Below are 12359 nucleotides of genomic sequence, written 5' to 3' on the forward strand. Positions count from 1 at the left end.
CATGGGCCGGCGGCGGGCCTCAGCCGCGGCCTCCACTTCTCCGCACGCCGGCGGGATGGCGCCCGGGCCCCGGAGGAGCCGCGCTAGCCAAGGCCTGCTGCAGCGCTGCTGAGGCGAGCCCGCCAAACTCCCCTCCCCCTCCTCGGTCCTCGACCCCCCGCACCTCGCCCCTTCCCCACCCCCTCCTCCGTCTCCGTCCCCGGCGCCGCTCCGGACCACTATGACCATGAGATCCGCAGTGTTCAAGGCGGCCGCGGCCCCTGCCGGCGGCAACCCTGAGCAGCGACTGGACTACGAGCGGGCTGCGGCGCTGGGCGGGCCGGAGGACGATCCCGGGGCGGCCGAAGCCCACTTCCTCCCCCGGCACCGTAAGCTCAAGGAGCCGGGGCCCCCGCTGGCCTCCTCCCAGGGCGGGAGCCCCGCGCCCTCCCCGGCCGGCTGCGGCGGCAAGGGCCGGGGCTTGTTACTGCCGGCTGGGGCGGCCCCCGGGCAGCAGGAAGAGAGCTGGGGCGGCTCGGTGCCCTTGCCCTGTCCGCCCCCGGCCACCAAACAAGCCGGCATTGGGGGGGAGCCAGCGGCCGCCGGAGCTGGCTGCAGCCCCCGGCCCAAGTATCAGGCGGTGCTGCCCATTCAGACAGGCTCTCTCGTGGCGGCGGCCAAAGAGCCTACGCCCTGGGCTGGGGACAAGGGTGGGGCGACTCCCCCAGCTGCCACCGCCTCGGACCCGGCAGGACCCCCACCACTACCTCTGCCCGGGCCACCACCCCTCGCGCCCACCGCCACCGCCGGGACCCTGGCGGCAAGCGAGGGCAGATGGAAGAGTATGAGGAAGAGCCCTCTCGGTGGTGGCGGCGGCTCGGGAGCCTCCAGTCAGGCCGCCTGCCTCAAACAGATCCTTCTGCTGCAATTGGACCTCATCGAACAGCAGCAGCAGCAGCTGCAAGCCAAGGAAAAGGAGATCGAGGAGCTGAAGTCTGAGAGAGACACGGTACGGGAGGGGTTAACCTGCGTTCGGGACGAGGAGCGAGTTATGCGCATGCTCGGGGAAGGGGGGCCAGTAAGAGGTTAAGGTACCCCTTGGTTAGAGGTAAAGGAGGTTGGCTACCAGCAAAGGAGGATCTTAGGTGCTGGGCCCTTGGTCCTTGGAAGCCAAGCTCTAGACACGCTGAGTTGGAGGGAAGGGTTAAAGGGCAACCTTCTAGTGGAGGGGAAGAGAGGTTTCAGGTGCCAAAGGGTTAATTTAAAATGACAGCCCCAGACTTGTGGGAAAGATGGTTAGAGTGGGAAAAGACCTGATTTGTGAAGGGTTAAATATGAAAGGGTGGGGTGCCTATGTGGTGGCTTTATGTAAGGGGTTAAATTGAAGAGCTGTCCAGTTAGAAATGCGTTGTGGAGGACAGGGACATAGCAGCTGTTGCTCTAAACACTGCTGCAGCATCTTCAGATAGGAGGGGAGTAGGCCTTTTAATGGGCAGAAGAGTAGTGGTGGTTTACAGTGGAATCCTATTTCAGTCGTCTTAAGTGATATTAGAGAATCACTGCGTTTGATTTCAGACAGTTCTTAATGGGAATCTGAGTTATAAAAACATGACCACACTAATCACGTTCCTTGTATAAGCATGAGTGCTAGCTTGGTGTTTGATGCTAGAAGATTGTAAGGCATCAGGGGAAAGTAAACTTACTAAATGTATTAAACAGACCAAAAATTTTTTTTCCTGTTTTAGAATCTTAAGGTCTTAGGGAAGTCATTTATTATTTCTTTGTACTTCTGAGAAGCATGACTATATAGGCTTGTTTTTCCTGCAGCAGTAGTTAAAGACACCTCCACATTAAAACATATTCTTTCAGATAGTAGGAAAGCTGGGGTGGTGGGGTATTACTGTGCTAGCTTGGTAACACCCCCGCATACCTTATAGCTGCCTAAAAATAAACATGGTTTCTACAATTGTTGTGTTCAAGCTGCAGCAGTCAGTCTCTCTCTCTCTCTTCCTCTCTCTCTCTCCCTCCCTTTTTCTCTCTCTGGCGTCGTGTGCGCCAAGGGCTGAGCAAGGGAGCAGAGGGCTATTCATTTTCTTTCCAAATGAGTCGCATCAGGCAGCGGCTGTTTTACTGAAGAATGCAGTCTGCAAGGTGGAATGGGAGCTGGGGCAGGTCTCATTAAAACATCTCATGGTGTTGATTTGTGGAAGTTACTCAACATGGAGGTGGCACTGCTCAGCTACTGTACTGCAGTCTGGGGGTGTGATGGTACTGTAATTACAACACATCATATCCTTGCATGGGTGGGGTGGGGGGTGGGGTTTGGCTGGAAGAGAAAGACCGGTGAAGGGGAAGAAATCTAGGAAATGTCACCCACAAACCATGGTTAAGTAATGTGAAGGCTGTGAATCAAAACCAATATAAGGAGATGAAATGAGAGTTATGGCTGATAGAGGGGACTCTGCTGATTGTGGAGGTTTTTGCTGAGTTCCTGAGGTAATGGCCCCTTTGCAGGCTTTCCTAGGCAGGAAAAGTGGGGTGAGTTAAGGATAGAGTGTCAGTCTGAACTTGGCATTCAGTGCTTCTGTTGTGTACTGCAGTCTTAGCATTGCTCAAGCTTGTTTCTCTTATTCCATTTGTTGTTTCGCCTTGACTAAAATATATGTAGCTAAATGGATACAATGAAGGCATCATTAATATTACTGTATAACTCAGATAAAATTCTTGTTACAGGGTATAAGTAGCACAGTTGACACCTTTTCTCAAAGCATTTTAATAGGAAGTTTTGAAAATAATAGATCTCTAATTTCTGTTTGATTATGTAGTCCTCCCTTAAACTGAAGTACAGAACTTTGGTCTTAATATTTGGATAAATAGGTACAATTTTTCTGTTACCTCAAATGCAAAGCAATATGCATGTTTCATGATCTTCGGGATTTATGAGTACTGGTTTCTATTCTAATTCTTTCAAGTGGAGCATTCATTGTTTTAGGAACCTCCCTCCCACCCCTTTCAAATAAATACTGCAATCCCTAGTGGCACTGTTGCAAGCTTTTAATTCCTTCTCAGTGTACTGTTTGGACCTTGCCCTTGTGTATTGAGTTTTGGAGTGGAGAGGCTAGGATTTGGAGAACCTTAGGGCATCCTGAAAGGACATAAGATTAATTCTAAAAACTCCCAAGCTGACTTGGAGCCACATGGTTAGCAGTACCAGAGACCATGCCATTAGAAGACATGCTGTGGCCCCTCATGTTAGAGAGGATCTTCCTTAAGAATGAACTACAAATTCCCCCATGCCCCTCTCCATCTAATTTAATCTCTAAAATTAATCAGTGTACCTAGTATTCTCTATTGTGTTTAAGAAAAATTATTAAGATCAATGTTTGCTTCTTAAAAATAAATTTGAGTTGATAGGGTCCAGGGAAAGACTACTGATTCCTGTGTACCTGTATTTACTTTTTGTGTGTGTGTGTGTGTGTTAAGTGTACATTTTGCCACTCTCTCTTTTAGCTCCTTGCTCGGATTGAACGTATGGAAAGGCGGATGCAGCTGGTAAAAAAGGATAACGAGAAAGAAAGGCACAAGTTGTTTCAGGGCTATGAAACTGAAGAGAGAGAGGAAACGGAGCTATCAGAGAAAATTAAACTGGAGTGCCAGCCGGAGCTTTCCGAGACATCCCAGGCTCTGCCTCCCAAGCCTTTCTCATGTGGGCGTAGTGGAAAGGGACACAAAAGGTGTGCTGATAACTTCATTACACTGTCTGGACATGATGAGGACGCTTGTTACCAGTGAATGAGAGTTGTGGATTGGGATTTATGAGTTAGTTTTATAGCAACCATATCCTGAATTATGAGGGGTCTTCCATGCTGAGAAAATATCTTGAAGCATTCTTGCTTAGGCTGTAAAAGTTTGTTAGGAACATTTTGGTCACAGTAGTAATTACAGAATGTAGAATCTATCATAAAGAGAATGGGCAACAAATGTGACAGCTGATTTTGTTAAAGAAAACTATAGCAGTTCACTTCAAGTTAGGAAGTGTTAAATTCATTCATTATGTTAGGCACTAGCAGATGTAAAAAAGTAAAAGATAAGTGGCCTTGGACTCAGAGATTAGTCTAGTTGTAAAGAGGGGCATAAATTTTGAAAACACAGAACTTAGATACAATAAAATATGTAGATAAACAACAGTGATATAAGCTAAGTTTTGTAGGATTCAGGGATATTAAAGAATACTCTGAATTATAATAGTGAGAAAAAAACTTTAAAGAGGAGATGGATCTTGAAAAAGAAGTACAGAATTTAGATTGGTAAAGAGGAAAGAATATGGCGTTCCAGGGATGTCTTGTGGGGGAAGGGAAGGAGAGAGAAAGAGAGCAGACAGCAAGAAGAAAAGAAATGGAGGTCGTAGTTAATATGATACAGGGTTGGGAGAAATAAAGAGACTAGTCTCTGGTTGATAGGAATGAAGGAAATGGGGCACGGAGTAGTGGCACGTAGTGTTGGTTAAATGACATCAAATAGAATAGGAATCTTTTTACATCTAGTAGGTAATAGGACACTATTAAATGTGGAAACTCATTTGTTCAGCAAGTGTTTACTAAGGGCCTGTTATATATACTGTTAAGCGTGAGGCTGTTGCTGTTCCCACTCATGTCTGCCACATGAGCACCAGATATTTAGGTACCTGAATACTGGTCATTTTGGGGCAAAATAACAAGCTAATTCTCTTGTCCCAAAATGTAATCAGATTTTATTCAAGAGGGATGAATTTTAAAATGTTTTCTTCCCTGTTCACTAGGAAATCCCCATTTGGAAGTACAGAAAGAAAGACTCCTGTTAAAAAGCTGGCTCCTGAATTTTCAAAAGTCAAAACAAAAACACCTAAGCACTCTCCCATTAAAGAGGAGCCCTGTGGTTCCTTATCTGAAACTGTTTGTAAACGTGAATTGAGGAGCCAAGAAACTCCAGAAAAGGCCAGGTCTTCAGTGGACACCCCACCAAGACTCTCCACTCTCCAGAAGGGACCCAGCGGCCATCCCAAGGAGAAAGCCTTCTCAAGTGAGATAGAAGATTTGCCGTACCTTTCCACCACAGAAATGTATTTGTGTCGTTGGCACCAGCCTCCCCCATCACCGTTACCATTACGGGAATCCTCTCCAAAGAAGGAGGAGACTGTAGCAAGTAAGGCATAGAGAACACTTGCTCTTATACCCTAGTGGTGGCGGTCAAGCTAACAAGTTTGAAAATGCCTTTGGCATTTTTTTAAAAGTGCAATCAATAAAGCAGAGTTCTGTCAAGAATGAGTAAGTTAACAGCCAGAGACAGACACTGTGCAGGCATTGCAAATAGATGGAATTACAGCAAAATGTGCTCAATGTATTTGCCTGCTTACAGCACTGGGAGATGTGTTTGCCAGTAAGTTGCTCATCACAAGAGCACCAGACTTGGGGGTGTAATCTCCAGCAACTTGCATGCCCTCTGAAAGAAGGGTTTTCTGTGCTGTGAAATGCATAGAACTTACACTTTGCCATGCACGACTGTTCCTGCAATTGATATTGTGTGAAACCTGGGAGGGTGGTCTTTGGGTGTTCTCAGGGGCCAATGGTAATTTTTGGGTTGGGGAGCCAGGTTGGGGTGGGGAATTTCACCTGGGCTTCCACTCTTTAACTATATAAACATTTATCTGTATCTCTGTGTCCCGGTCTGGGGGGCAGGAGGAATCTGCCAAAGACCAACAGTCTTACTTTATCTTACTATACTTCACAAAGGTTCTAAAATGTGAAGAGTTTACTTGGATTGCAGTAGCCCATTGGTTGTTCATATATTTAAATAAAATGGTCTACAAACTATTTTTCAAACAATAAGGACTATCTTGGGATATCTGAGCTGCTTGGGGAGGGTGTGGGGCATGGGACTTGATCTTCATTCCCTTTTTTCTTTATGGCTTCCACACAGAGATGCTTCCCTTATCTACATCAAACAGTAACTGGAATGTGCCTTCAATCGTGTAATGTTAGTCTATGACAGTCACTGTGGGTGCTCCAGGGTAATGGTGGGGGAAGCCTTTTTGGATAGAGCTGCAGCCCTGAGTTTCTACCCTGTGTCTTGTCCTAGCTGGGATGGGGATGGGAATCCATTCCAATAAGACAAGAGTGTTCTCCAGACTTTGTTTGGCTGTTCTGGTGACAAAATTAAGTGGGGGAAGATAGATTATTCTTCTTAATGATCTAAAATTCATTAGACCTCACCCTTGCTAGACCAGGATCCTGATCTAGGTTCGATTTTTTGTTGGTTCAGTCAGTTGAACAGGTTCATCCTTAATGGTTAACCTTCTTGCTGCCATGGCAATGCTGTGTAACAACTTAAGAGAAACCGTGAAGCAACTTCCCATCCGGGATTGGGAAATGGCTTGGTCCAGAGCTGTTCTGTGTGACTGGCTGTTTTTGAAAACCTTATCTGCTCTAGTACAGAAAATTCCAAACACCTCTGAGATTGTGTGTATAGCAGTAAAAGGAGTCCTATTGGGGGGATCACAGCCCTTTGAGAAGCCTGAGTTGTGAATAAACGTGTGAATTCTTATTCTTGACATCCCTATCTCAAGAGGAAGTCTCAATGGCTTGTTCTAAGGAAGCCAAAGTCTTTGTGCATGTTGTTCAGGCTGGACCAGCAAGGTAGTTTGTTTGGAGGGAGGAGGGAGCTGTTTACGAAGACTACATATGTAAGTTTTGAGAACACTGATCTTTTATTTGAAAAATAGGGTCAACTTTTACTCACCTGCCATGTTCTGAGTTTAAGGTTTGATATCCTTGGCCATCAACTGTTGCAGGGAAACCACCCTAAATAATGAAGAAAAGAAGTCGTCTCAGTGTAAAAAAAAAAGTGGTGGGCTTATTTTCTTTTCTTTTGTCTGTTGTTCCCTCTTCCCCTCCCCCAAAGAGAAATTCTCAAAAGAACAACTCAAAAACAAAATGGCTTCCTAGTGAGAACTTCAGTAATGATCCTTTCCTCCATTTTGGGTATGGGCTTTTTTTCTTTTTACACTGAGATGATTCTTCTTTCCTGCATTATTTAGGGTGTCTGATGCCTTCAAGTGTTGCAGGAGAAACTTCAGTCTTGGCTGGTGAGTAGAATAGGAGTTGTGCTGGCTGGGCTTGGGGTGGAGGTTGGTGGGATGGTGGATGGTTGGGAGATGTATTCCTCATCAGTTGGATGTGGGAGAGTGAGGTTCCTTGGTGTATGATTACACTACTATAGACTTCAAAATGACAAAAAATTTCAGTTGTTTTTCAGGAACTGCAATAGCATCTATTATAAGAATTGTCAGGTATTGGCTTAGGGGTTTTTGTAATCCTGAGTTTGGCAGACTGTAATGGCATTTTAGGGTCTTTTATACCATAGCAGCAACACTGAATATGGCTTCAGGTGAGGCCATAGAATGGATTCCTATCACTTGGTAACTTTGTGGGAGAGACCTCTTTCCTAGTGAATAGTAGAAGGGTTATGTGGCCTTGGATTTAAGGGTGGTTCCACCCCTCCTCCCTTTTTTGTTTTTTTCTCTCCAGTTCCTTCTTGGAGGGACCATTCAGTAGAGCCTCTAAGGGACCCAAATCCTTCAGACCTTTTGGAGGTAGGTACCAAGAGCTGTCAGTGGACAAGAGTAAGCGACCAAATAGAACGGGAGGGTGTAACCTGAAATGTCATAATAACTGTGTGGATGGATTATATAGACTTTTAAGGCCAGAAAGGAACTTCAGAAATTATTTAGTCCAACTCCTTCATTTTATAGATGAGAAAAGTGAGGTCCAGAGTGGCTAAGTGATTTATTAAAAAATTTATAGGTAGATAGTATTTAAAACAGAGGTAGATTTCATGCTAAGTAGAAAAGTTAGCATGTACCACTCAGCAGCAAAATTATATATTCCAAGCTGGTTTGAGTCTTAAAAGGTTGGTATTCATTTTAAAATTAGACTCTTACAAAGTATGGAGGGGGAGGATTTAAGGCAGCCTCCAGGGTTGTTTTGGTTTGACATGACTTTTACCTTGGAAAGCTATGGAAATGGTTTTGAAATTTTGAGATTTTAAAAGGGTGGGCATGGAGAAGAGAATATGTGTTTTGTTGATTGTGTCACCAGGAGGTTCACATAGTGTCCTTAGAACTCAGACTCAGATGAGACCTAAAGATGAAAGATTTTACATACCTGGAAGCTAGAAATGAGTTAGTATACACATGTATGACATGAAATAGCTTATCATCTGCTGTTCTTTATACAGAACCTGGATGACAGTGTGTTTTCGAAGCGGCATGCAAAACTGGAGCTGGATGAGAAGAGAAGGAAAAGGTAGGCCAGAGATGTCCATCCCAGGAACAAGTGAGCCCTTCCACACTGTGAAGAGTCCTCAAGCTTTTAACACTCTTAAATTACTGGCTTCCCAATTGGTCGAGTGTCTTAGCTTGAAGTGGTACTTGTAAGTAAACATGTTTGGCTCTTTTTCTTCATATATGCTCTTCCTCAGTTCCATTCTCTGTGGAACACCAACACATTATCTGAACTGTTAGACCTAACCAGCTCTTCCCTAACCAGGCAGTCAGTTCTCTTTACCCCATCTAGAGGAATCAGCAAGGTCTTCCTAGCGTCTGCATTGTGTGAGTTGCTTTTATAGATCAGGTTTTCAGTAATGTTGGATTTGTTTGTTTTGTTTTGTGTGGCTTATTTTTCCCAGATGGGATATTCAGAGGATCAGGGAACAAAGAATTTTACAGCGACTGCAGCTCAGAATGTATAAAAAGAAAGGAATTCAGGAATCTGAGCCTGAGGTTACCTCATTTTTCCCTGAGCCAGATGATGGTAAGTTCCATTTATCTTTGTAAGAGTGGGGTTTTCAAAGAAGAAAAAGGGTACAAGGCTCCAGGATACAGCTTGCTTTGAATGGCTGAATTAGTTGTATTTTGGAGCAGATATAGTGGCTAGAAATTTTCCATTCATGGCACTGACAAGGTCCCATTTGACTTTCTTCCATAGTTGAAAGTTTGATGATTACCCCCTTCTTGCCTGTTGTAGCATTTGGACGACCATTACCAAAATTAACTCCACAGTAAGTAGAAAGTCCCTCCCCTTCCCAGCTCAGGTAGCCTATACTTCCCTTTCAGACTTTATGAAAATCTAGATATAAGGTGGAACAGGTGATTTAGGGATATCTTTGGTAGCAGCCATGGTTCTTTGACAGAAGTGAGGCTACCCTGGGCAGTTAGCTTTTGCAGTGATAAGATTCCCAACTAGGAATTAAGAGTATTGCTTTTTGAATTAGACATAAATTATTCAGTCACTTTAATGGCACATTGTTACTCAAGCTCTAAGGCAGGAAAGTCACTTCAAACTCGGGATTCTAGGGTCAGGGTTAGGAGTAGTAAGGGGCATAGTGATCGTTTTGAAGTTACTGTCATGTCCACACTGAATCCCTTTTAGTCTTGCAAGCTGATTTCCTCATCCTTTTTTCGCCAGGAATTTTGAGCTGCCCTGGTTGGATGAGCGGAGCCGATGCAGGTTGGAGATCCAGAAGAAGCAAACACCTCACCGGACGTGTAGGAAATAGCTGTGCTGGCAAGAGCCCTCTGTCTTCAGATAGTTGTAGCATGCCATTCCCAGAGAGTGGCAGAGACCACTGTATACGTGACCTGTGTCCTCATGTATGTTATCATTTGCTGATACCTTCCCATACTCCCTTGATTTTGGGTTTGTTTTCATGACTCTGATTTTACAAAAACTCTTTCTTTGGGCTAATTGTGAATTATGGAGAGTGACTGGGATTTCTTTTCCCTTTTTAGGGGAATGAGCTCTCAAGCTAAATCTATAGGATGGCAGATTTGGAAGTGTCAGGTGTCTGCCGCCATACATTTGCCTATGGCAAAGTGCTCTCTTCATTACACTTGTGGAAGAGGAAGCAATCTCTGCTTTTAAAGCTGTGCCTACATGGCACTCTTCTCGCCCTGGTATACCTTTCCCTATAGTTTGGGCATAGTGGTTTTTACCCTAAAACAAAACGAGAAAACCTCACCATGAGCTTAAGAACCAGATGAGGAATAACAAGTGAAGTGATGAAGCAAGTCATCCTCACAGAGTAGAAAGGAGACTGGAGAGTTGGTAGATAAACGTCTGAAAAGACAGATGTTCTCTTAAAACTATTCTGTGATGGAGCCAGGTGGGGAGAGATATTTAGCTATTATTATTTTCTTACTTAATGGGTAACTGAATTTCTTTCCCCACCCCTCGAAAAATATCTTTGGAAAGGTAATGAGGATGATTAGTTTTGGACAAGTTACAGCTCTAAACAAAAGCAGTTGGCATTTGGGAGTGGCATGCCAGAACCTGTATAGATGTCGTGTTGCATCACTTCTCAAGTATTCCTTGTTGGGTTTTATTCTTTTAGCTGAGCTCTTGGTGATGGGGTAGAGGTTTAGGGAGGGTGGGGGGTGTGGAAATCTGTGCTTCATTTGGCTGGCAAATGTCTACATCTTGAAACAAACAGATGTACCTGATGAGCTTCTCCATTCAGTTTGTAAAAATACATTTGTATATGTACCATCTTGGTTCTTTTTTTTTTTTTTTCCCCCGTTTTGTTAAAAAAAAAAAAAAAATTCAGGACAGCACTCCCAGGCCACTTTGGTCTCAGTGTAAGATCCCTGTAACTATCTGGAAGGAAAATAGAGCCAAGACCTCTGGTCTTAAATATATAGGAATTGCCTTTCATTAGTCTTCAGGACTATTGTGTGAAACAAGTAGGGGTCTAATCTCCTAGAAGGTAGGGGTTTTTATCCTTGAAGAGAATATTTCCCCAGACCATTAGCACTTTTAGAGGAGAAGCCAAGGTATGTAGGGTGTGTGGCCGGCCCGTCAGTGGAGCATGAGAGAGAATGGGATACCATTGTGGGAAGAGAAGAAAAGTTCCTCAGGGGCCTCCCACTGCGAAAGCTTTTTGTGAGATATTGATCTGTGCTCCCTGAGTTTGACTTTTAAAGGAATTATTCCGGCAGCACATGTAGTCTTGGATGATCTTGCTGCTCTTATTTCTCCTTTTTTGTGTGTGTTTGTGTTCATCTGTAACTCCATCTGCTTAGGAGAGTGGGCTCTCCATAAGGGAACCTGCTGTGAACTTCATTGCAGCAAGGATGTAGAGAGAAATAGGACTTACTCCACTAGGGGCTCTCATCTCACACCTTAAGGAGAGGAAGGAGATTTCTTGAAAAATTGGGCCAGATTTTCTTTGTTCTCCATCATTTTAATATGGCAAGCTATTTAGCTTTCCTGCTCTGACCTGTTATATTCCTTCATAATGTGCCCAAAAAGAAAAAAACGACCAATCAGTGTCTCTACTTTATTCTTGATCCCTCTCAGTTTCTTCTTGATTTTCAGCATTTGTTGGATTGTTAAGTTTGGATACAGGTTAGCAAATTTAATCTTTATGTTTATACCCTACCCAGGGGACTCCCCAGATTCTGAACTTGAGCTAGACTGAGAGGAATCCATGAGGTGCTATCTGGCCAAACTTAAGTGGATTCTACTTCCTTGGTTCTCCCTCTCCCTGAGGACCTCTTACTTTATCATCCCCTCTTTTAGATCAATTCTGCTGTGATTCAAGTATGTTGAGGTTTGTTGAGAAGGAGGTTGGAGAGTAGATGAGCAAAGTTCCAAAAGTGAAATTACAGTGTGTTACAGTGTGGGGGGAAAATTAGTCTTACTTTTCCCTACATGGGATACAACACTGTGAAATTCAATCTTCAACTGAAAGCCCTGCAGTTCTCCTAAAACATAGTTCTCTGTTTATCTTTCTTTAACCAAGTTTAAGCTAGTGTTAATAAATTAAAAAGAGAAATTGCTTGTCTGTCCACTTCAGCTTTGTTTTATGCTCATTTCATATTGTTGTCTGTGTTGTAATTCATACTTTTGATACCATTTCTGATGTGTAAAATTGGTTGTCTTGTAAATATCTTATAAAGAGTTCAATTGTAAATAAACTATTGTGGCTGTTAATTTTTTGAATTTGTTTCACTTTATTAGATTTATTGGTAAGCATAAACAATTCTGCTTGTATGTTTTAAAAGATTAGAAAAATAAATCCATTTTCACAATAAAATAGAAAAACACATTATTTTCCCTTTCACATAAGGTATTCACTTCCATTTGTTATGAGAACAATGTGTGTTTAATCCCTTCGTCCTGTGTTCCTCTTGACACATAATTAAAAACTAAAAAGAGGAGACTAGTAAGATGCTTAGTATCTATGTCTGAGTTATCATAGTTGGAGAGACCTTAGAGGTCATCTAGTCTAACTCGTGATAATATGATTTCCCCTCGACAACATTCCGGACAAATGAAGTCCAGTTT

The 12359-nt window shown here is 43.6% G+C and overlaps 1 protein-coding gene across 1 annotated transcript; it reads left to right on the top strand.

The window, feature by feature from the left end:
* The first annotated feature begins 182 nt into the window (after window positions 1-182).
* Window positions 183-12005, top strand: MSL1 (MSL complex subunit 1). The gene is made up of 9 exons (XM_012556001.2): window positions 183-988; window positions 3490-3713; window positions 4778-5160; window positions 7052-7099; window positions 7542-7606; window positions 8251-8318; window positions 8701-8825; window positions 9000-9072; window positions 9480-12005. Exons 1-9 carry the CDS (start codon window positions 221-223, stop codon window positions 9568-9570), a joined length of 1845 nt encoding a protein of 614 aa, XP_012411455.1. The 5' UTR covers window positions 183-220; the 3' UTR covers window positions 9571-12005.
* The last annotated feature ends 354 nt before the right edge of the window (window positions 12006-12359 follow it).

Source organism: Trichechus manatus, unplaced genomic scaffold (assembly GCF_000243295.1).
Source record: "Trichechus manatus latirostris isolate Lorelei unplaced genomic scaffold, TriManLat1.0 scaffold00054, whole genome shotgun sequence".
NCBI classification, from domain to species: Eukaryota; Metazoa; Chordata; class Mammalia; order Sirenia; family Trichechidae; genus Trichechus; species Trichechus manatus.

What these genes read in the sequence shown, in the direction of transcription:
- MSL1 (XM_012556001.2), top strand. Translation starts at nt 221, where the DNA reads ATGACCATGAGATCCGCAGTGTTCAAGGCGGCCGCGGCCCCTGCCGGC. An exon ending in TTTCCCTGAGCCAGATGATG is followed by an intron (nt 8,826 to 8,999) that starts GTAAGTTCCATT and finishes TTTCTTCCATAG; the next exon opens with TTGAAAGTTTGATGATTACC. An exon ending in TTACCAAAATTAACTCCACA is followed by an intron (nt 9,073 to 9,479) that starts GTAAGTAGAAAG and finishes TTTTTTCGCCAG; the next exon opens with GAATTTTGAGCTGCCCTGGT.